This window comes from Aspergillus clavatus, genomic scaffold (genome assembly GCF_000002715.2).
Source record: "Aspergillus clavatus NRRL 1 1099423829796 genomic scaffold, whole genome shotgun sequence".
In the NCBI taxonomy this organism is placed as follows: domain Eukaryota; kingdom Fungi; phylum Ascomycota; class Eurotiomycetes; order Eurotiales; family Aspergillaceae; genus Aspergillus; species Aspergillus clavatus.
Window position 1 is genome coordinate 663,599 of NW_001517103.1, and position 23,081 is coordinate 686,679.

At 52.4% G+C, this 23,081-nt stretch overlaps 11 protein-coding genes across 11 annotated transcripts, besides 4 other annotated features; 4 read left to right on the forward strand and 7 right to left on the reverse strand.

The window, feature by feature from the left end:
• The first annotated feature begins 578 nt into the window (after window positions 1-578).
• Window positions 579-608: a microsatellite.
• Window positions 609-686: 78 nt separating this feature from the next.
• On the forward strand, window positions 687-2,468 carry ACLA_062850 (putative amino acid permease (Can1); the record flags this gene model as incomplete). The annotated part of the gene is made up of 2 exons (XM_001273743.1): window positions 687-906; window positions 988-2,468. 2 exons carry the CDS (start codon window positions 687-689, stop codon window positions 2,466-2,468), a joined length of 1,701 nt encoding a protein of 566 aa, XP_001273744.1.
• A 223-nt stretch (window positions 2,469-2,691) lies between these two features.
• Window positions 2,692-2,748: a microsatellite.
• A 9-nt stretch (window positions 2,749-2,757) lies between these two features.
• ACLA_062860 (putative MFS monocarboxylate transporter) lies at window positions 2,758-4,279 on the reverse strand (the record flags this gene model as incomplete). Its single annotated transcript, XM_001273744.1, has 4 exons — window positions 2,758-3,546; window positions 3,621-3,881; window positions 3,936-4,033; window positions 4,087-4,279. The coding sequence occupies 4 exons, from the start codon at window positions 4,277-4,279 to the stop codon at window positions 2,758-2,760; spliced, it is 1,341 nt and encodes a 446-aa protein (XP_001273745.1).
• A 3,457-nt stretch (window positions 4,280-7,736) lies between these two features.
• ACLA_062870 (putative phosphatidylglycerol specific phospholipase) lies at window positions 7,737-9,203 on the forward strand (the record flags this gene model as incomplete). Its single annotated transcript, XM_001273745.1, has 1 exon — window positions 7,737-9,203. One exon carries the CDS (start codon window positions 7,737-7,739, stop codon window positions 9,201-9,203), a length of 1,467 nt encoding a protein of 488 aa, XP_001273746.1.
• Window positions 9,204-9,208: 5 nt separating this feature from the next.
• Window positions 9,209-9,251: a microsatellite.
• A 150-nt stretch (window positions 9,252-9,401) lies between these two features.
• Window positions 9,402-10,118, forward strand: ACLA_062880 (interferon alpha-inducible IFI6/IFI27 family protein; the record flags this gene model as incomplete). Its single annotated transcript, XM_001273746.1, has 1 exon — window positions 9,402-10,118. The coding sequence occupies one exon, from the start codon at window positions 9,402-9,404 to the stop codon at window positions 10,116-10,118; it is 717 nt and encodes a 238-aa protein (XP_001273747.1).
• Window positions 10,119-10,548: 430 nt separating this feature from the next.
• ACLA_062890 (putative salicylate synthetase) lies at window positions 10,549-11,886 on the reverse strand (the record flags this gene model as incomplete). Its single annotated transcript, XM_001273747.1, has 1 exon — window positions 10,549-11,886. The coding sequence occupies one exon, from the start codon at window positions 11,884-11,886 to the stop codon at window positions 10,549-10,551; it is 1,338 nt and encodes a 445-aa protein (XP_001273748.1).
• Window positions 11,887-13,184: 1,298 nt separating this feature from the next.
• Window positions 13,185-13,961, reverse strand: ACLA_062900 (SDR family NAD(P)-dependent oxidoreductase; the record flags this gene model as incomplete). The annotated part of the gene is made up of 1 exon (XM_001273748.1): window positions 13,185-13,961. One exon carries the CDS (start codon window positions 13,959-13,961, stop codon window positions 13,185-13,187), a length of 777 nt encoding a protein of 258 aa, XP_001273749.1.
• Window positions 13,962-14,636: 675 nt separating this feature from the next.
• Window positions 14,637-15,124, reverse strand: ACLA_062910 (uncharacterized protein; the record flags this gene model as incomplete). The annotated part of the gene is made up of 2 exons (XM_001273749.1): window positions 14,637-14,951; window positions 15,020-15,124. The coding sequence occupies 2 exons, from the start codon at window positions 15,122-15,124 to the stop codon at window positions 14,637-14,639; spliced, it is 420 nt and encodes a 139-aa protein (XP_001273750.1).
• Window positions 14,769-14,794: a microsatellite.
• Window positions 15,125-15,988: 864 nt separating the features above from the next.
• On the reverse strand, window positions 15,989-17,484 carry ACLA_062920 (uncharacterized protein; the record flags this gene model as incomplete). The annotated part of the gene is made up of 2 exons (XM_001273750.1): window positions 15,989-17,314; window positions 17,377-17,484. 2 exons carry the CDS (start codon window positions 17,482-17,484, stop codon window positions 15,989-15,991), a joined length of 1,434 nt encoding a protein of 477 aa, XP_001273751.1.
• Window positions 17,485-18,900: 1,416 nt separating this feature from the next.
• On the reverse strand, window positions 18,901-19,357 carry ACLA_062930 (uncharacterized protein; the record flags this gene model as incomplete). The annotated part of the gene is given in 2 exon segments (XM_001273751.1): window positions 18,901-19,078; window positions 19,089-19,357. The coding sequence occupies 2 exon segments, from the start codon at window positions 19,355-19,357 to the stop codon at window positions 18,901-18,903; spliced, it is 447 nt and encodes a 148-aa protein (XP_001273752.1).
• Window positions 19,358-20,813: 1,456 nt separating this feature from the next.
• ACLA_062940 (uncharacterized protein) lies at window positions 20,814-21,233 on the reverse strand (the record flags this gene model as incomplete). The annotated part of the gene is made up of 2 exons (XM_001273752.1): window positions 20,814-21,107; window positions 21,222-21,233. 2 exons carry the CDS (start codon window positions 21,231-21,233, stop codon window positions 20,814-20,816), a joined length of 306 nt encoding a protein of 101 aa, XP_001273753.1.
• Window positions 21,234-21,818: 585 nt separating this feature from the next.
• ACLA_062950 (uncharacterized protein) lies at window positions 21,819-22,328 on the forward strand (the record flags this gene model as incomplete). The annotated part of the gene is made up of 2 exons (XM_001273753.1): window positions 21,819-21,920; window positions 21,984-22,328. The coding sequence occupies 2 exons, from the start codon at window positions 21,819-21,821 to the stop codon at window positions 22,326-22,328; spliced, it is 447 nt and encodes a 148-aa protein (XP_001273754.1).
• Between the last annotated feature and the right edge of the window lie 753 nt (window positions 22,329-23,081).

Below are 23,081 nucleotides of genomic sequence, written 5' to 3' on the forward strand. Positions count from 1 at the left end.
CGCTTAGCCTCGGACCGCAACCGAAAAGATTTGCAATGTCCCCGGCCTCAGGCACGACAAGGAATTCAGCAGGGAAATATTACCGTCAGAAGACTGATATGCAGGCAGATAGAAGATTATGGATGAGAGACTTCTCTTTCTTTTCAATCGAATTGCAGTAGACAGTGTAGACACTCAACTCAGCCCGTCAACTCCGGCATCCTGCAGCTTGGCGATGCATGGTGGTGATCTTCCAGCGTAGTCAGACTGTCCAGTATAGATCTTCGTCAACGCAACTTAAGCTATATCATTTACACTCCTCACTACGTAGCTAAGAAGTATATCATCAGAAGACACACTGCTCTCCAACTGATTTACCTAGCTAACTAACTACTACTATTTATGTGCTTTCAGGTTGCCTGTCAAACTGCATGTTTCGGTTTACATAATAGTTTGCCTCTTCCGGTGGATGCACCCGTCAATTTCTGACGTTGATAACTACGTATAACTACCCTGGGAATAATCCTGCACATTTTCTCCACTGTCATGAGACATAGAAAAAAAAGTGATGACACAGCCTGAGGGGCAGAGATTTCACCTTGACTGTTGACTGTTGACTGTTGACTGTTGCCATTCACTGCATTTAAACCCCCGAATCTAGGTGGTCACGGTCACATAACCTACACACATACTTACACTGGCCAAGCATGGCCCCCCCGGACGATGTGAGCCCTGCGCCAAAGGGCATCGAGGTCTCGAGCGCAGAAAAACACCACACAGTCACCGATAATATCCGTTTTCGAGCCAACAATGTGAACGCGCTGCGCGGCCACCTGAGCGATGAGGAGAGCAACGAGGAGGTCCAGACCTCGCCGCCGGATCTGCAACGGCAGTTGAAGGATCGACATCTGCAGATGATCGCGATCGGTCAGTACATATACGCTTCAGTCTTGGGGATATCGCCCATGGAGAGGGTTTTCTGACGAAAAAAAAATAAACAAAATGCAGGAGGAACCATTGGCACAGGTCTGTTTATCAGCAGCGGCACGGCGATCGCACATGCAGGGCCGGTGGGCGCCCTCATCGCCTATATGTTTGTCGGATCGATCGTGTATTCCGTCATGACTTCGCTGGGAGAAGTCGCGACGTATATCCCCACCGCGGGCGCTTTTACCTCCTATGCCGCGCGGCTGGTTGACCCGAGTCTGGGTTTCGCGATGGGCTGGGTGTATTGGTTCAACTGGGCATCGACATACGCGGTGGAGTTGACGGCAACGGGCATGATTATTAAGTACTGGGACGAGCACTTGTCGATCGCCATCTTCATCGGTGTGTTCTGGGTGTTTATCACGCTGATCAACTTCCTTCCGGTTGGGTTCTATGGCGAGCTCGAGTTCTGGTTCTCCGCCATCAAGGTGCTCACCGTGCTGGGCTTCATGATCTTCGCCATCTGCGTGGATGCCGGCGTCGGCAAGCAGGGCTACCTGGGCTTCCACACCTGGAAGGAACCCGGCGCGTTCGCACCCTATCTCATCGAGTCCAACGACTCGCTCGCCAAATTCGTGGGCTTCTGGGCCGTTCTCATCCAGGCCGGCTTCTCCTACCAGGGCACGGAGCTCGTTGGCGTCGCGGCCGGCGAGACTGAGAACCCCGAGAAGACGGTCCCCTCCGCCATCCGCAAGACCTTCTTCCGCATCCTCATCTTCTTCGTGCTCACCATCTTCTTCATTGGCCTCCTCGTCCCCTCCGATAACCCCAACCTGGTCACGGACACCTCCAACGCCTCCGCCTCCCCCATGGTCATTGCAGCCAACCTGGCCGGTGTGCAGGTCCTCCCGGGCCTCATCAACGCCGTCCTCCTCACCGTTGTCCTGTCCGCTGCCAACTCCAACGTCTACTCCGGTAGCCGTGTGCTGCTCGGCCTCGCGCGCGAGGGCTTCGCGCCCCGCTGGTTTGGCAAGGTCACGCACCGCGGCGTGCCCTACATCAGCGTCGCGTTCACCGCCGCCTTCGGCCTGCTCGGTTTCATGAACGTCTCCGAGTCCGGCGGCCGCGTCTTCAACTGGCTCGTCAACATCTCCGGCGTCGCCGGCTTCATCTGCTGGACGTCCATCAACGCATGCCACATCGCGTTCATGCGCGTGCTGGCCGCCCGCAACATCTCCCGCGACGCCCTGCCCTACAAGGCCATCTGGCAGCCCTGGCTGGCGTACTATGGCTTGTTCTTCAACGTGCTTATCATCTTCACGCAGGGCTTCACAGCGTGGATCCCCGTGTTCGATGTCTCGGATTTCTTCGTCGCGTATATCTGCCCCATCCTCTTTGTAGTGTTGTATCTGGGGCATAAGTTTACGTTCCGCACGAAGTTTGTGAACCCGCTCGAGGCCGATCTGGATACTAGTCGCGTGGAGACTAAGAGTACCTCATGGGAGACATCGACGCCCAAGAGAGGCTGGTTCGAGAGGGTCAGGGGAAGGTTTATCGGATAGTTGGTTGGAGTCTTCTCGAGCCGTGTATATAGAATAGAGATCACATTTGGTTCTTGTCATTGGAAAACGCCTATGTGCTTTCTATCTTCAACTACTCGCCCCCGCCGCCTCTCCCCCTTCACCCATCATAATAATAATAATACCCAGCCCTCATCCGCAACTGTATAGTATACTACATCCAACACCCGGCCCCCCTCCACAATCCCACAGCAATCAATCCTTCCAGCACACAGCACACAGCACACAGCACACAGCACACAGCACACAGCACACAGCACACACCCCCGCCCTACACCCACTTCATCAGCCTCGCAAACGACGCAAACCCCCCCAGTAGAGCCGTGACCCCCGTAAACACCACCAACACCCCATACTCCGTGCCATACGCCCCCAGCGCCGTGCCCTTCCACACGCCCATCTTCAAGAACGCCTCGCTCAGCGGCCCGCTCACCACATTGCCCACGCCGCGCCCGGTCTCCAGAAAGGCAAACACCATGCTCACATGCGCCGAGCGCTCGCTCTTCTGCACCTCGTGCGTCAGCGCCGACCACGACGACGAGTACCCGCCCGCGAAGAAGCCGTACACGATGCAGAAGACGTACAGCAGCGCCAGGTGCGTCGCGAACCCCCACAGCAGGAAGACGGAGACCACGGCGCCCGTCGACGACACCAGGATGCATTTCGTCACGTGGTGCCGGTCCGCCATGTAGCCCGTGAACACGCAGCCGAAGACGGTCATCAGGTTGAACAGCGTCACCGTCAGGGAGGCGAGGAAGTCGGACGTGCCGAGCGAGCGCGCGTACGAGGTCAGGAAGATCGACGGGATCCAGAACCCGAGCGCTTGCATCGTGTTGCCGAGTTGGTAGATCAGGTAGACCCGGTTCCAGAGGAAGCGCAGGCTGAGCTGGTTGAGGTTGGAGTGCCGCAGTGGGGTGCGCGGCTTGTGGAAGGCCATGAAGGGCGCCGCGAGGATGAAGAGCGTGACGGAGCAGGCGCGCAGTGTCGTTTGCCAGCCGTATCGGTTCAGGAGGGCTTGGAGGATGAGGGGGAAGATGATGCCTGTGAGCCCGGAGCCGCTCTGGTCAAGGGGTTCTTTTTTTAGCATTGTGTGACGGGGAGAGGTCTCGAGGTGCGGGTGGGGGGGGGGTATACCCAAACTATGCCAAAGGCAAGGCCTTTCTTCTTGACGAACCAGTCCGACATGAACAAAATTGATGGCGTGTAGGCCAAACAGCCCCCGATGCCGTAGGCCACGCCCTGCGACATGACCAGATGCGTGACGTTTTGGGAGAATGAACCCAGCCCCAGCGCCAGACTCATCAGAACAAACCCTGCGGTGGAGAACCAGCGCCGAGCGCGGGGAAAAGCGAACATGACGGCGATGATGATGGGGGTGGGCAGGTACGCCATGCCCTATTGTTCAGATATTAGCCGGCATCAACGCCTTTCGGGCCACATAGATCTGACCATCGCACAAGTACCGATTGCAGCAATCTCGTTCGATTTGGAGAAGGGCTCATGGGTCCGGTAGTAAGTCTCAAAGACGCCGAAAGATTGAGCGAATCCTGCCGTATGGTGAGCTTCGCTGTCATCCTTCTGAAGTAACTTGGTCACGTACCCCATACAATCCCTTCCACCATGAAACACGCCACCAGGAACAGCCATGCCTGGTATCCCCCGTCGACCGGGGGTAGTAGGGATTCGTCAAACTCGTCAAGCTGGGACGAGGACTCGTCGGAGGTGGTCGGCGTATGCGAGAGCGTCTCTTTGCAGAGCGCCGGGGGAAACGATTCTAGCTCCTTGGTCGCCATGGTGAACAAAGCAGTATGATTCGAAAAACCAGAGCAGCACAATCACGAAGCGACTACCCTATCTCTCTCCTTCAGTAACAGCGAAGCGAAGACGAACGATGAAATACTCGACAAGGGGATCCTCCGGGGTCCGTATATCATCAAGTGAGCCGTGTCCATGACCGCGCTGAGCCAGGACAGGAAGATGTGCACGTTAAGGAAAAAGAGATAAAAAAGAATAGAACACCCTCCTCCGGTATCATTCATCCCTTCTGGTATTGTCACTCGCAGCAAGCCCGCGGACCTTATGATAATGCTGGTATGCAGGATGCTCCACAGGGAATGAAACAAGTATAGATCGTTGTCGATCGGGTCAAGGCGCCGGGCCATCGGTATGCACTCTTGCCCCGTTTGGGCCTTCACGGAGAATTTCAATCACCCCCGACCTAGGTTCGTGGCTCGAGTGAAGGCATGGCTTGGGAGGGGGGAAAACCTCCGTATCTGCCCTGCCCTGACTGGCTATTGGGAGCAGAAAACGGCTACGACGAGGCAGGGAGGCGACGGTTGTGACAGGGTTGACCTTCTCACGTACCTATCCTGCCGGAGGAAAATTCCGGCTTATCGAGCAAGGAGGCCCGATGCGTCTGCTCAGACAGGCATGTCGGAGTATGTCGAGAGGAAGTGATGCTCGGCCTCGACGTTTGAATCAGACATGAAAAAGTGTAACCACATCTACCTGGATGTGAAACAGCTGAAACGATGCAAGATGCCATGACGCAGCCTATGTCCTTCCTGCCAATATCTCGGGAGATCCTCCGGAGATTTTCCTCCTTCAACTGGCCAGAGCGTCGATCGTATGCTCGGCGAGACGAACACCCACCCCCAGCTTGAGCCAGCAGACTTGAAACCCACAGTGTCCAGGATCCCAAAATAGTACTGCGATTCCTCGGTTATCGGCAAAGCTACACATTCATCAGTCACGAGAAGTATAAGCTCCTCAGAATGTGGGGAACTGGGGGGAGGACGAGGAGTTCTCCCAGTCTCCATCCCGATAGCTGTTCGATACTCCCAACAAGGAGAGAGAACCAGCTGGAGCAGAACGCGCGTTGCTTCTTGCCCCGTGATTCATTAGGTAATAGGTATCTTCTCTTCAATCCGTTCTATGGCGTAGTAGATTGCTCACTGATCTGATAGAGACGGGGATAACCTTCTGACATGATTTACTCTGTACGAAAGAGTGAGATAGCTCCTGTAACCACACGATCAATTAACCCGAGCATATCATAATGTAAAGTCTATTCATCCTTCCATATCATCAGCTACCCTCGAGTCTTCTTGCTCTTATCTTCGATGATGCCCGTGTTCACCAACATTCCATCCCAGCGAGGGATGGTCATTGAGGAATGCTCGCCTCCCAACCCCTACCCGGTTATAACGTCGAATCTCCATCCGAACTTCCCGGTATACCAGACCTCCGCTGCTCTTCACTTCCGAGTTAATCTTATCTTTTTGCCAAACTTTGAATCTCTGCACCCAGCATGATCCGACTCTTTCTCTTGGTGGTCATGCTTGTGCTGGCCGCATGTGCCGCCTCGCAGGAGATATGCGTCGCGATGTGTGAACCTATCAAGCCGGACTGTCCTCAAAATCAGGTGGGTTCTTTTATCCTCTTGGGATGGATTTGCATTGGCTGACACTGGCTTAGGTAGCATCTGGGCAAGAGGTGAGTGGCCCTCTGGCCTGCAGTGGCAGATCTAACCATGCTGTTTGACGTAGGGCTGCTGGGGATGTTGTAAATCGATCTGATTTGAGAGTTCTGCTCAAGGCTTTCAAGACGTATAGAGTACCAGGTCAGCATAATAATATCTGTTGAGCTCAAAGATGCCGTTTGGTTGCTTCAACAATGTACAATCCGGGCAGTCATCCAAAGATGGTCCAATATCAAGGCTCTTCAACCTCAGTAAAATGTGCCCACCGAGACTGCCTATCTCTGGCTGCATACCGGCACACAATTCCCTCTCCTTCTCACCCCCCACTCCCATTAATGCTTCCAAATTATCCTCAACCACTGGAAGTACACCACACAGACCCAGTTAGCACATCCCTATACGGCCCCGTCTCCTCGAACCCCAGCACCTCAATTGTGTTCATGGTGGCCTGTCCACAAGCGCAGTCATTGCCTATCGTTTAATAAAGACTGTATATCAGCCACCTTGCTTTAACATCAAATACATACGACCGTAGGGCGTGAAGAACCGGGCTCCCCGTTCGGTCAGCTGTACTTAAGCCAGTATTAAGAACACAGCGAGAAGATTCTTCTTTTAGAGGCGCCTGGCCTTCTTTTGTATGGGATGATATATTTTGATGTGATGCACGTTAATGTATTGCATGACGGGGTGTTTGAGGCCATCGGGTCAATGCTATCTACCATGGGAAAGCGGGCGGGGACGTGAGATCTCCTCGAAAGCAAGGCTATTTGAAAGAGGCCAAAATGATGAAGGAGTCGAAAGAGGGCAGGAAGGCGTAGAACGAGGATGGAAAAGCGATGTACCTGTTTAGCGCAGATGTTTATAGTATGACATCCCTAAGCCCTACTTCTACCTCACCGAGGTAGATGGTCAAGTTCAGTGCCACCACAAATCTCATCAATGGTAACAAGGTGCCTGTCGTCTTTATAAATAGCCTATTTCTTGCTGTTCTACATGACCTTTTGTTGACGTGATATTTTCGGACTAGGGACGGGACTCCTAGCTCTAGAAGATGTAGCCCCCCAAGTCGTGGTTGAGCGCGTGGATCAGTCTGAAACCTGGTTTGATTCTCCATTACTCTGAAATGTTAGCAGCGTGACCCTTTGAAAGAGTTGATTCTGCCATTTTCAGAGTGGGGAGCTGATAAATCGTTGGGTAGCTGGTTGGCTTGTGATGGTGTATTCACAATGAGGACTGCAGTATCGGAGCAGCATATTGATGGAACTACCTGGATAGCGTCTCTCTGCTGGTTGTCATGTGTCCGGGCAGCTGATGGTCGATCCATCTCGAATACATTAATTTCGATTGGATTTGTTGATATGTCGATATGACCATTCGGAAGAGTTTCACCATGGGAATAACATAGATGGCTAAGGATGTCTGTTCTCTGGAGAACCATCTATCTAATGATCTGGAATTGAGAGATAGACACAGAATCCAGATCTACCCAAGTCATATGTATGTACAACTTTAATATGGCTATTGACCGTGTCTCATCGACTAAGCCTAAGCAAGCAAGGGCAGCGTGGCCATCACGGATGATCTTATAGGCTTGTATCCGTTGACCCCACGTCTTGCAGTTAGATTTCCAGTCTGCAGACCTGCAGACCTGCAGATCAGCTCGGAATACTTAGCACTTACTCTCTTTGCTCCCTTCTCTTCTCCAACTTCTTCCTCACTACTCCATCAGGGTCATCTTGACCGCGCCTCAGCTTCACATGCCACCCAAAATGGCCGAGTCCCACCCCACATTCCATCCGGACAAACATCCCAGCGATGAGACGGAGCATCTGCTGCCTCATGATCCCCCAGAGGAGATAAATACTACCTGGACGGCGCGCAGACGGTCGCATTCCTGGTGGACCATCGTCGCCGTCACTCTCCTGGTTTTGACCATGACTGTCCTCTCGCTAGCCATTTTCTTCACGCTGGGGCTGGGGGTTGGAGCCGCTCCCCGTCGCCCGCATGGCAAGACCTCCAGTCCCATCAAGAATGTCGTGGTGCTGGTGCAGGAGAACCTGTCGTTTGACAACTACGCTGGCGGTTTGACGTACAACCCCAATATCGATGGGTTGGTTCATCGCGAGTACTGCAATCCCGCCAACATCTCCGACCCGCACTCGGCCATGGTGTGCGCCCAACCCATAGCGAAGAATGTCGCGGCGGATGACCCAGACCACAGCATCACGGGCGGAAACCAGCAGGTGTACAGCACGTATCATCCCGACTACGAGGCCAACTCCCCCGGCATGCAGGGCTTCATCGCCGAGCAGATCGCCGCCTACGGGATCATGGGGGACCTGTCCCGGGCCGCCGAGGTGATCAACTACTACACCCCAGAGCACGTCCCCGTCTTCAACGCCATGGCGCAGAACTTTGTGCTTTTCGACCGCTGGTTCGCCGCGGTCCCCGGACCCACGAACCCCAACCGGGCCTATCTCACCTCGGGCACGTCGCACGGCCATGGCACCAACGACGGCGACTTCTTGACCTCGTCGCTGCCCCAGCGCTCCATCTTCGAGCAGCTGTCGGCGAACGGCATCAGCTGGATCAACTACTCCAACACGACCGACTTCCTGCCCGATGCGCTCTTCTACAGCTGGACGGCCAAGTCCGGCCTGGGCGAGACCAACGTTCGCCCCGTTGACCAGTTCTACCGGGATGCCCAGGCCGGCGCCCTGCCGCAGTTCACCTGGATCAACCCAGAATGCTGCTCGTACATGTCCTTCCACCCGCCGTCCCCGATCAACATGGGCGAGGGATGGATCAAGAGCGTCTACGAGGCCCTGCGCAGCTCCCCGCAGTGGAACGAAACGCTCTTCGTCCTCACCTTCGACGAGCACGGTGGGTTCGCGGACCACGTCTCGCCGCCGGAAAATGTGCCTCCCGGCGATGACTTGACCTACACGGAGACGGCGCGCGACGGCAAGGCGTCCACGTTCGCCTTTGACCGGTTGGGGATCCGGGTCCCGACAGTCCTGATGTCCCCGTGGGTCGGCAAGGGTGTGGTACAGAACAAACCGAGCGGCCAGCCGGGCGAGTTCACCCATACTTCGATCCTGAAGTACGTTGCCGACCTGTGGGGGTTGGAGTACCTGTCGCCGCGTGTAGAATGGTCCGCCAGTTTTGAGGATCTCATCACTGACACGTTCCGCGATGACACGCCTGAGCGGCTGCCTGAGCCAGCTGATTTCTAGAGATGATATGTCTATCTATATCTATCTATATATATATATATATATATACCCTAGCATAGATATGCGATGACAGGAAATGAGGACATGAATCAATGCAATTATCAGGTTACTTTCAATCATGTTTCAGATTCACCCTCAGACTCTTTTTGGAATCGACTGGTCGAAGCTTACTTGCCTTGACGAGGCTAACACGCTGGCATGCTTCATGCAATGCAGCGCAGCGCTTGGGGAGCATCGACCACCGCCAACCAAATCAGATGCACATTCACCGTTTCAGCCCTTGCTGTGCCGCAATCCCACCTGGGCAATTCTACACATAAATACCCCGTCCCCTACCATCCCATCTCCCGATTCCCCAATCCGCCATCCAAGTATATCACACACTGCAACCAAATGGACATCATTACCGCCATCCTCTCCTGCCTCACAGGGGACTCCGAACCCAACCGCCCCCACGCAGCCTCCAACCCTTCCGTCGCCTCCGACATCCTCACCATCCTCCTCACCTCCCCCGACCAGCCCGCCGTCCAAAAGCAACTCAACGAGCTCATCCACCCCGCAAACTGGACCGAGTCTCTCGCCCGCGCCATCCTCCACGGCCTCGAAGACGCCATCCGCACCGGAAAACAGGTCGGCGGCGCCGCGGCCGACGCGCTGCAGCGCGCAACCAGCGCGGCCTACGAGTTCGCAAAAGAGCACCCTGTCTACACAACGATCCTGGCACTCGGGGTGCTGGTGATCCTGGCGCCGTGGGTGATCGAGGTGCTGGGGTTTGGGGAGCTCGGGCCTGTGGAGGGCTCATTTGCGGCGTGGTGGCAGAGTCTGTATGGGGATGTGCCGGCTGGGGCGGTGTTTGGCTATTTTCAGCGGTTGGGCATGCTTTGGAAGCGCTGGGGTAAAGGTCTGGGGGTTTAAGATGCAGATGGGCAGTCTAGTCTACATGGGCGGATTGTATGAGATGAGGCTTAAGCTTGACGAGGCCGGCGCCCTGGGCGTGCTGCTTTCAATCCTGCATCAACCACCATCAAGTAAATAGATCAGATGAACAATTGACAGTGATTCGATCTCCGGGTGAGCGAGAGTGAGTGCGCTATACACATGGTGGGAAATCACCCCTGGAAAACGGCGGAACTGATTGTGGCGCGAGCAGGCAGCTACTTCCTCCCTATGGTTCAACTATCCCTGTTTGTCAGGTCCGAGTCAATTTATTCTGTAGAAACATTGGTCATTTCGGTTTAGCATGAGATAATAAAAAACCAGTCTGGACGAGTTTGCAGATACAAATAGGTCACGTCCTCCGCAAGAGAGACTTTCCAGCATTTTGCAGTCCAAGACAACGAACACCCTAAGCTGCAGTATTTGCCATTATGAAGGGTGCAATGCTGGCGAGTTTCTCTTGGGTCTCGATCAGTTCGCGTTGCGGGCTCGACTGTGCGAGGATCCCAGCCCCAGCTTGGATCCATTGCTTTTCTGAACACTGGTATACAGTCCGTAGAACTAGCGCCGCCTCCAGAGTTTCCGATCCCTCGATCAACAGTACAGCACCAGAATAGAGCTCTCTTGGCTGGTTCTCCAGACGCTGAATCGCTTCAATGGCTGCATCCTTTGGGATACCCGAGGCTGTGATAGATGGGAACAGGGTATCAAACGCGTGCCAAATATCTTTGTCGGACGCCAGCATTCCTGCAACTCGAGATCCTAGGTGCTGAACAGAGCCACGCTCCCTCACGGACATAAGATCCTCGACAATGACGGTATCAGGTGCGCATAATTGCTTCAGTTCTTGAACAGCTTCTCTGACTGATATCACATGTTCAACAATCTCCTTCGGATCGTTCAGCAACTCTTGTCGCAGTTGTGCGATTTCTTTCTCGGTTCCTTGCCGCGATCGAGTTCCTGCCAGGGGCTCGGTGGTGACCTTTCCGTTCTTCACTGACAACACAAGCTCTGGGCTGAATCCTGTCGCCTTCTTGTCGCCATGACTCAAGCAAAAGGTCCGGGCGGGGGTATTCCCACGGCGGCCGTGCAGAAGAGTCGCCGGGAAATCCACCTTGTCCGTGAAACCGACAGCCCGAGATGAAATGACTTTTGTGTATAGACCCTGCGCAATCTCGGTCTGGGCTCTTTGCACCCGAGCAATGTAGGAGTCCGTGTCGGTTTGCGTGTCCACATCGATCAAATTCTCCAAGCTCTCAATGTTCACGCGGGCGGCATCATGCTTGATGAATTCATAGAGACTCCTCACTTCCTCTTCATGAAGCCCTGTCACAGTCACAGAGTCTTCATGGAAGACGATTTCGGTGCGTGGCACCATCAGGCTGAGCAGCGGCCACTGGCCACGGTTGAATGTTTGACCCCGGATATGCGCTGCGTAGTTGAAGCCGACCTGTCCATATATCCTGCTACCGAATTCGAGACTTGCATCCACGAACTCTCGTGCAATATCACTGATCGAAGAGTCGTCAAGGGCACGGGGTCTTTCTGTTGATCCTGTAGTGACAGTCACGGTCTTTCCCTGCGAGTCGACCAGCAACGATGATTCTGCGCCCAGACCAACGTACCAGTGTTCTTCGCGCTCATATGCATAGTAGTCGTTAGCCTCGTGCTTCGCAAGCACGGCAGTCACCACGTTGAGTGTGTCGAGCTTGCAGGTAAAGGTAATAGATGTACGATTGGAGGGCATATTGAGGGTTGATTTTGTCGTTCCAAATCACAATCAGTCAAACGGTATCCAGGAATCTAAGACTCTATCCAGACTGATTTATAGTTGAGTTTCCAGCAGCCTCGAGCAGGGAGCTTGGTCCGTTAATATGTACTCTTTTGAGTCCCTCGAAGGGAGCACGTCGACCGACATACAAGATTACCAACCGAACGTTAGCGGTGGTGATCTTCTTGCCAGCCATTCGCCTCATCTCATCTGCAGATATGATCGGTATGATCTGAGAGTCCCCAACGTCATAGGTCATGTTTTATCTTCAAGAAGAATGCATCCGTATCTCACTTGTATGAAGTCACGCAAATGCTGCTTGCGGTGTCGATCACAGGATCCAGCAAAACTGACCCTTTGTATCCAAAAGATTTGACTTAATACCAGTCAAAGTTGATCCTTGCGAATGTTCCATTCACTTTAAAACAGTATCGTCTCCTGTTGTTTTTCAAAGGGGGTGAAGTGAAGAGCTCAGGTCCACGGCTTTTGTTTCTGGTTGGCTCAATCGATTGGCTGGCCACCACCCCCTCGCCTCCTTCGACCTGCATCAGAATTCCCAAGCATCTGTTGTAGAGATTATATATGGGATATGAACTCTATCTAGAGATCCCTGTGACTAATGACATGAAGATCGCAGCGCTAGGCACGGGGACTAGGTAAGTTACTCTAACGTGGAGTGTGGGACTTGAGCGAATGATCTCCCTCATAACTTGTGATGTCTTGGTATTTGGATATTTAAATGTTGCTCAGCAGCTCCCACTATCTGTTTAGCTACATAGCTTTAACATCTTAGATGTCTAGGATCCATCCAGCCCCTGAGCTGTGGCCTAGGAATGTCTCACTGGGGCTGTTAGACTCTCTTACTGACCCGCCTGCATTGCTGCATGGCCAGGATGATGTGGGCAAGCAATCTATGGCAGAGCGACTCATTAGTACTGATTTGTTATGTGCAATGACTGTTAAGTATGATAATCCACCCTGTATCTTAGCTCGCGTCTTGCTATAATGGGACTAACTATGTCTGTCACAGAACCCGGAGGATATATTCAATGGGAGGAGGCCGACTTGGTACACCAGCATATCAAAGGCGCGCGAGCGGAAGCTTTTGAGCAAAGTATCAACGGCTTATTCGAGTGATACAATCACTAACCCCAGTGTAAGGTATTGCAGATCTCACGGCCGTGTCAGCTGCCTTCCCAGGCCTGGACGCCAGCTCAGACAATTAATCATCCTGTCGTGAGAACAGCTTCGCTGGCAGCCTGGTCAGCTGTGCATTAAGCCAGAAGTTTCAGACCAGTCACATCCTCGCAAGCCTTGACCACCTTCTCCTGCAAGTTGACGTCTTCTGATACTGGCAACGGACGTGCAAGCTTTCTCTTCGGCTCAAAGTACTTTCCCGTCAGTCGCTGGTCGTAATCCCCCTCGGCCAACATCACATAAGTTTCCACCCCATCCTCCAGTTTATCAGTGGCACCTTGGCCACCGAGCTTGGTGGCTACCCATCCCGGATGAACTGAGACCACAGAGGCATCCGGAAACCTTCTGGCCACAGCATTGGCAAGAAGCAGAACATGCAACTTCGAGTCGCAGTACGCCGCGAAATCCCGGAAGCTTGCTTCGCCGCGCTTAAGCCAGAAGATATCCCCGAGGCTAGTGTCGGCCTGGCGATGCAACGTCGACGAGATGTATATCAGCCGCTTGGGACGCTGCAACAAGCAGGTCAGGATATACGGGGCCACGACGTTGACAAACACCATGGCCGGAATACCGGGTTTCGTCTTGCGGAACGGCCCGGACAGCATGCCGGCGTTGAGAATAACGGCATCAAATTGGCCGATCGCGTTGGCTTCCTCGGCAAGCCGGCGAGTCTCAGCCACATCGGTGAAATCGGCGATCAGCACTCCAGCAGCGCCGGGACAGGCGACTCTTGCATCAGCTGCGCGTTTCTCGTTGCGGCCGTGCAGGTAGACGGTGTGGCCGCGCTTCACTAGTTGGCGTGCGGCCTCGAGTCCTAGGCCATCGGCGGAGCCGGTGATGAGAATACGGACCATTTTGGGTAATTGTTGGGTAGCTGATGTTCAGTATCCAACAAGACTCAAGGTTTGAGGATCTTGCCGATGATGCTAGTGTTGACTTGCCTTATATGGGGCCGGCTGGACTATATACCCGCCGACTCCTAAATTAGTCCGTAATAAAGGATCATTGAGAAGCCCACTTAATCCACTCTATGGGCGTTTATCGACGTCAGATTCGTCGACAACCTTAGACATCTCTAGCTGACGGCTTCGGTGCTGTAAGTCCGATTGTGGAGTTTTTGATATCTGTTTGCTGGAACCAGAATATACTCCATTATTACTTAATCCTCGCAGACCGACCGGAGACTCTCGAGACTAAACTCTGACTCGCGCCCCTGAGCCTCCAGGGCCAGATATCCAGGGGCATTCCGGTCAATTTCCCTTGTCCAGATCTCTTGACTCCCCCAGTCTGCCCATTCGAATTCCCGTCGTCGCTTTGTCGCTTCCAGGAGGTCCAGCAGAGCTTCATCTGGATGGCCCGGAAATCGGCCTGCTCCAGGAACATAGAGGACAGGCTGTAGTCCAGAACCGGGAGTGAGGGAGACAGCAGTGCGGGCAACTGGGGGTTTGGAGGATTGTGCGATCCTGCGCCACGAAAAGGATGGCGTGACAAATTCTCCCCAACTTCTTGAGTGCTCAAATAGCAGAAGATTAGGATCTTGAGAAGATGGACGTAGTTTGTACGGTGCCCTTCTCGGTCCACGGGAGCTGTGCAAATAAATCGGTGTGAGACGGTGCTGATCCAGGAGGGTGGCGGGACATCGCATCCTCCGCGGCTGAGATCGCGCGGAGAACAGCGCGCGGAGAACATAATCCTAGGCTAGATGAGTCTGTTCCTTGAGGATCGGAAGTGAAAGAAGCAATACGGACATCACGAAAGCTCTGGTCCGCAGCGGCCCATCGTTCCATAAGAGCTCGTCGGGTATGCAGTTCTTGGTCTAGGTCCGGGGCGGGCACCCACGATCCCTATAGAAAGAGACTCGGGGATCAATCAATGCATTAATAATCGCGTGGAATATGTTCTCTCTACTTACTTTGAAGAATAGAAGCCATCCCTTTGCTTCCGCCAGTAAGTCACTCCGCGTTGTGGTCTCCCCCGCGTGGGGATCAAGCCGGACTGTCGCTGAATTCCAGGCCATTATGCGAAGATCAAGAAATCAAGCGCTGCAGTCTGTATGTCAAGACCTCATGAATGAGCGCAAACTAAGATTCTGTACAAATGCTATGACCAGGAACCGCTTACCCAGACTTGGTTAAGTTGGTTATGCTGCGAGCTTGCAAGGCCGAGCAGAGAATTAGTGTAATTATATTGACAAATTGTGGGCCATGCACAATGTTTACTCCAGTAGTAAAAAATAGCTGCCCCTAGGGCCCTCAGCCCATGCCTTAGGTACACTTAACTAACTACTTTGCCAGCGTCCTATGTTCTTCCTTTGGTTCGTTCCCTCAGGGTTTATATCATGTTACAGGGGATAACATCTATAGGGAAACCCTTTATGATTATGCATACCCTACTCAGTTATATTTATACCCATGTTATGGAAAAACATGGCTTCCCATCCACTTAGCTGTACTGATTACTGCGAGCGTGACAAGTCTCAGATACTAGGTCATAAGTAAGCACGCCCTTATTAGATTTATAGTATGTATCTCAGTTGAACAGCTGCAGAAAGTTACATTCTACAAGAACTCAAGTACCTCAAGTCATGTGGACCTTCGCCGACTGATTCTGAAAAGAAATCTACATGTCCTATGGGGTCCGAAACCAAGAATGATCATTCGAAACTTCTATACACCTCGAAAATATACAGGCACTCTCCTACACCCTCTCTGACAGCTAATTAGATTCTATATGGTGCAATCGATCCGACACGCTTGTTTCGAGAGAAAAAAGGCTCCTGCATATCTCACTTTAAGCCGTGGCGTAAGGGAACATGGCAGCATTCTTCTGCATGCGATTAAGGGGACTCGTATTCGGCCCCGGCCGTTACTTCCATCACATCTCATGCTTCCTCTTCATCATAAGAGAGATTAACCACGATATGGTGCCCCACGCACGATTCGATGACCCGCCGCGCGCGCTCGTGTTCGAATTGCAATTTGGTGCGTAGACTTTCGGCCTCGGCTGCGGACATTGGCCAATCCTTGACTTGATCCATCACAGGCCACACCAACTCCAGGGGTAAGCGTTGATCGAGCCTAGCTGCCTGTCGGGCTGCAGCGGCCCACCAGTCATTTTGCTGTGGAGGAACATTCTGTGTTGAGCAGATACCATAATGTGGGTCGACGAGTCGAAGCTTGATCAGGGTCAGATTCCCCGGCTGGCTGGGGTCCACTAAGCGAAAGGACTCTTGCTTCGATCGATAGGTATTGGGCCAGCTGAGAAGACGGCCCTCTGTGAGTGGAACCGATCTGAAAGCATGTAGTGCGCGAGGGGGTTTCTCCTCGTACCACTCCCAGCAATCTATATCGAGGACCGTGGCGAGCGCCTGGGGCACCGGACACTCAAGCTCCGTGGCGTGGACTTTATCCTCGTGCTCGAACGCCAGGCGGACTGTGGTGAGATTCTTGCACTCCACCACATACAGACTGGTGGCCGCAATCCGGTCGTTGCGGAGCCCCTCGGTGTGGAAATCACTCTCGCCGGTATAGATAGGATTTTCTGGGGTTAGTTCGATGCGGGCAATTTCCACTACAACCTGGAGACCCTTCTCTCGAAATTGCTTCTCCAACCGCACGGGTTTGTGGTCATGGTGCAGCGGATCCGGGTATTTGCTGATCCGCTGCGCGTGCATTGCACGTCCCGTACATTCACCCTGCTTCCACTGCTTATACGAGAACGAGACACCGGGCTCAGGGTGATCGAACCAGGCTCGACGAGTGCGTTTGAATCGAGCGATTAAATGCACGTGGTTGGGAATGTCCCATTCCTCGGGAGTGAGCAGATCCATCAAATTGACCGGCTTGTGGGGCAAAGACTCCGCCTGCTTCCATTTCGGTGGCTCAGGACCTTCAACGTACTCACGAGCTGTGTTGCGCAGTGTCTCCCACTCGTTGGAGGTGTCACATTGTATCTGCCAGCAGGGCCAGGGACGCAGGACATCGAACAGCCTGTGCTCTTCTTGATAGTCGTGGATCGTGCATCCATATGTCAGGATGCGTGGTGGGCGACAGCCACGGGTATTGCCGTAGAATAAGATTTCATTCCAAGAAGGAACGGAGCTTGCTATTAGGCGCTCAAGATGCCTATACAGTTTCTGGTGCTTGCCCGGGTGAAGATTATTGACGTATGAAGTGATCCGAACATCCAGGATGTCAGCATTATTGAACTGTACCTCACAGGGAAGCCACTGGAAGCGGTTCAACCAGCAGCTCTCCGGTCCTCCGTGACCAGGCCTGCGTTCCAAGCGACGGGGCCGGTGTCGAAGAAGATCCAGGGGATGGAGCCGAACCCGGGCACCTGAAGCGGGCCATCCCCGTTATTGGTAAGAGTTGCCATTGTTGGAGAAACTTTGATGGATAGTTCAGTGCGTTGTGGTCTTGTTTGCAGGAGATATGAGCCTCGTGACGATGGTTTAAATAAATAGTGTCAAATTGTATAGAATTCACTAGTGAGTAACCAGTTTAGCCGTGGCTATCGACCGAGCCGGAAGTAAGCCCTATGTTTCCCCCTTTCCTTGTTCGGGTTTCATCTCCGACTCCAGCACGCCTGATGGAAGATCATTTAGATGATTGTCGCGCGCCTCAGTGAGAATGTTGGTGGATTTGAAGAGAACCTTGGTGTGGGCGACTTTTTTGCCGAACATGCCATAGTCGTTGTATCTCTCGAATCCGCTATCCCTCATGGTTTGGGCGGGCTCTTGCAAGCCGTCGGGACTGGTCGTGTCTCCTATCGTGCCACCGTCCGTCATTTGGGTGGAAATAAATGGTTCCTGAATGCTCCTGATGAACTCCCAGACCGTACAAACAGTGCCCGCGGCGGGATAGCAAGTTTTACCCAGAGTTCGGCTGTCGGATTCATTGATGACCATATCGGCCAGTTAGCCATAATAGAGATAAATGGCCTTATAGCAATGGGCACGAGCGGAACCTCCGACCACTTGCGCACAAGCATACTCAGAAGAACAATTGTTATCCTCATTTTGAATGATACAACGAGAATCTACCTCGTCGAGACTGGGAAAGAAAAAGACAGAGTGAAGAAAGTTCGACTCGGCGTGATATACTCGCTCAACAGAACGTACTACTCACTCTATATAAGGCCCGGGAGAAACGGGTATTTGGGGGTTACAACCTGCGAGCTTGGCTCTTGGTCTCGCTCAGTGCAGGCTTTCCAATATTCCTGTAAGCATGTATCACTCATGTCCTGTTAGTATACGCCTAGCAGCAAGCTAAGGAACCGGACTCAGAGCCGGTGAGAGACGGAAATCAATACCTCAATTTAGATTGATACTAATTCAAAAGCCTAGCTACTATTACTGACTAACTAGGGTCTGGACACCTTTTTAGTGCAGCAGTAGAACCCCTACAACAAGTGCCCTATTTAACCTCAAGAAAATCCTACCTGGTTGTCTGGCTGACCTGCTCACCCATGCTCTTGATAACACCAAATCACCTGTCACCCTGTGAACTAGTGTTGCTCACCCATAAAGCAGCAAGCTTCAGAAGGCTCATCTTCCGGTTGGCTGTGTTTAATAGGTGTCCTAAGTACAGCTGAGCGGACGGGAAGCCCTGTTCTCCACACCCTGTGGTGGTATGTACTTGAAGCTATAAAAAGGTGGTTTATATAGAGTCTGTATTTGCAGAATAGACAGGGTGAGTGGTCTCCCGTAATCACCCACTGTCGCCCAGACACCCAATTAAATTCTCTATGACCTCGCGTGCAGGTAGAGGTGTAATACATGGCAGTACGCCTCTATCCAAATCCTTCCAAAGGCCATGCTTGCTTTCCAAGCTTAGCAGCTGCATCCGCATGCTTTGCAACCACCAGCACCACACTGATCCCCGCGATTGCAGTCGCTGACGCTTGCGCACCTGATCCAGTCTCCATATCCATTGTTTTGGGCGGTCCAGCACCATTCACCAGAGCCAGGCTGAGCGCACGACTTGTAGCAGTATCCGCTAGCACTGCAGCCGAGAGGGCTGCCAAACCAGCAGTCGCGCTTGTCGAGGCTCTTCTGAAAGATACCCTCCGGGTGCTCCTTGCATGTTCGAACGGCATTGGGATCGACACCCTCGGGGAGGTCGGTGACGTTCATAACGCCGAGGTCGCCACAGATATCCTCGGCCATGGTGTAGGAGAGTTTGGTGCCCGAGACGACGCTGACCAGGCCGAAGGCAGTGATGGCACTGATCAATGTGGTTGCCTTCATGTTGGTGTTCTTAGAGGAAACTCTGGGAGAGAAAGCAAAGAGGTGACTGTAGTTTGTTTTAAGGCTGCAGTTGTCTTGAGAGGCTTGGATGATGAGGGCTGAATGGCTGTTTATCCGCTGGGAGAAGAGAGAGCTTTATACTCGCAGTTTAGGTGGTCAGATGGCAATACCTGGTAGAGTAGACTCCGTGAGGCCGCATACTCAAGAGACCGGTATTGCTATTCCTGGAGCAGATGATCCCAGTCGGTTTTCTAAAGCTGGCTTACACAAAGCCCCAACTGTATCAATAAAACGGATGATAGATGTACAAACCAATAGGCCTAAAGTACCCCACCTCTACTCTTATGTCCGCCTGTCTCTTACAGCCCTACAGTAGATCACCCACTGAGATTACCCACTCATTCAAGTCGGCTCTGTCGTCCATGTATATGACCTACTGTCGGCTATCTGTGTGCTAGTCGGGTTTACAGCTTAATGGGCTTCGAAAAAGCTCGTTTTCAAAGGATACAGATGCGATGAGCGTCAGAGACAACTGATGTCTATTTTATCCATGGGTTGAGGGAAGGTGAACACTCCTTACAGTCTCTCTGGTCATCGACAAAACGCTGACTAGGGTAGAACTTGCTGCGGGCTCTCCATCGACCAAGAACTATGCCTGTCATCAGTAGGCTTTGACACCGATACGATCAACTTACTACATCGCCGAACAACTCCTCAGTAGGCAGCAGGCCGTTGTTGAGACGGTCAACGGACCGCAACTCGCCAATAGATGGTTCTAGACAGGCTAGCCTAGCTATTTGGATACTGGTTAAATTATATGAAGCTCATTAAATGACTCAGTGCCAGGGGTATTCAGCGACAGCAAACATCAGTCAATAATGGGTTCTTGCGGCGCAATCATGGTGCATGTCTACTTTCACAGAGTAAGACATAAGCTAGCATTATGCATGTCTCTCTTAGCTGTTCATATATTTCCCTCTAATAGGACTTAAGAAAGTGGGCCCTCAGAGTCCTCTTAGGGGTTTAAACATCCCTCATCACGAACAGGCTAATTTTACAGATACTGTGTATTTAGTAGAAGGAGCATAGCTTCTAGCACTTGGACCATCGTTCCCTGCTTAGCTGTCTGGTGGCGTAGCTATGTGGACAGGCCCTATGTATCCATTCTTGCTACCAGCGTGGTTGTGCCGTAGTCATCCCATCGTGTTAGTGTGCTTTTTCCTACAAATTAAGGATAACTTTTGTATCATAATAATAGGAGGGATAGAATGCAAATCTTGCCCCCGGAATAAACTAGGGTACAATACATGCTCTGTACTTGACTTCAGCGGCTGGTGTCCGAAGCTCCGAATAAAGCCTGCTATGGCAACTCCGGAGAATTGCCTTCTCCAGTCCCTTTATGCTCTTTCCTCTTCGCCTGCGAATAGGCCTCCCAACTCTGGTTCACGAGTCTCCGTCACTCCGCAGCCTCCTCATTGGTTGGGTTTGTCGGCAGGATTCCTGGCGCTGGATTGAATAGTGCTTCTTGACTTGTAACCTTTGTGCCATCCACGCCATAGAAATCCTCTTTTCGGGCCTGCTCGAAGGGCATAACGTCCAGAATCTTCTTGATCTGTTCCGGGTCAAGGCCGCGCGCATCAACAACCTCGTAGTCGCCTGAGATGGTACGCAATACACCATCCTTGCCGAGGTGGGTGAAACCCTTGCCAGAGGGATCGCGCTTCATGTGTTTCACGAAGTCGGGGAGTTTCTGGCCATTATCGTGTTAGCTCTGTGTACTGGGACACTGGGCCTGGCCGTGATGGAAGATGGCCGAGAGCTCCATGTATCGCGGTCCATGCATCTCTCTCAGACTATTGCTTACCCTGCAGCTCATGTTGAAGGTAGTATCAGTCGGTTTTGATGACCGACGTATCTCGACAAACGTCAAATGTCATTAATATATCAGTCTCAAGGACCCTCGCCAAGTGGGGGGGGGTGAGGGCCGAGCCGAAGCCCACTTCTTTGAGGCAAATTGAGGTTGGGTTCGGATTTTCGGCCCAAAGGGTTTTGGATCAATTAATAATTAAAAAGGTGCCTAGGGGACCTTTCTCAGAGCGTTTAGCGTCATTCTTGTCTTACTTCGGAAAGCAATCTCGTGCTTTGGGTGGGTAACAGCGCCCTGATGAAAGAATATCCTTACAGGCGGGTCCCATACTAACAAAGCCAGCGTTCCTGTGCCAGGATCAACATCATTCAAAGTAAGATGGGATGAGAAAAGCGTCTTCGGAATGTCCGGGCGAGACAGAAGAGTCCAAACCTCCCTCCGTATGGTAGTTATTGTAGTATATATATATATATCAGAGATCGTGTCTTGAAAACATAGTCTCAAACAACCTTTGAATCCATTCACTTCGTCTTAGCAACCTGATAGACCCTTATTTCTTTTCCCTTTCGTCTGGCCCTTTCTCTGCAGAGCACAATGAAGGTGCCATTCGCCGGCATTCTATTCGCAGCGTTGGCTGTCACCCCTTCCCTCGGGTCTCTTTTCGAGCACCAGAGCGACATAGTAGCTGCTATCAAGGTACGGCTTCATTTCCAGGTCCTTTTTCTGGGTTCTAGCAATTTGCTGACAATCGCCAACAAGAACCTTGCCAGAGACCCCGATTCTCGAGGCTGGATCCAGCTCAGCGATACCGAACACAGGATTCAGAGCGTTAACGGAAAGGGAGAAGTCCTGGACGAGATCCAGTTGACTGCTGCGCAGGACGCTGAACTCCGCAGCTCGTTCGCCGCACAGGTGGACCGGATTATGGCTCATTCAGATTCCTCACCCGCGTCCGCTAAGGAAGAGCGTTCTCTTCTCGACAAGAAAAGCCCCGGATGTGCGGACTGGGCTAGTCTCTGTGACGAAGCCTATGACTGCTACAAGTTTAACTGCGATGACTGTTTCAAGATCAATCCTGTTGGCGCTTGCTACAGCTACTCTTGAAACAGTTGCGGTACAGGGCCAGGAATAGCTGTCATCCAGTCACCAGCATCTCTCAGCTGCGGGAGGGAAGCTTGACTAGACTCTTTCCTGTGACCTTCGAGTTCGTATAGTGTCATTTAGAGCAGAGAACCGAAACAGGCAATATTGTACATGGCAAGGATTCTGGGACTTTCTACGATTGAATTGGATATACTGGTACACCGTATTATTATTGATCGAATGTAAGGCATCATTTTCCCGACTAAAATCCACCCGCATTGTAAGACAGCACCATCTCGACAAAAGGACCAATTCGAGGAATTTGCATGGCAATTGACTCGTCTAGCGTTGTCTCAACAGGGCCTTCTTCTCCTCTTCCATAGTCAGGCCACCCATGTGGCCAGCGACAATGACTCAACTCTGCAGAGTGAGGGACAGGATTTTGACCTATTGTTTGCTGTTCTTGAAATAGATACAGACCATGAACAAACATCGCCTGGGTCTTGACAGGGCTACCATAGACTATTGTGTGGAGGCCATAATGGAATAGTGACTGGCCTTGATTCAGTTGCCCACCAGAACAGATCACTGTTCCTAGGAGGGTTACAGTATAATTTTTAGTGGTGGTCACCCATGAAGTACCAAGTCTTCAAGGGCAGTCATGGAGAAGATTCAACCAGAGATGAACTCTCCCAACTCAGGCCAAGACATCGCCTTGCATAGAAGATGGCCAGGGGCCACTGCATAAACAAGCTACGAGATTCTAGACCTCAA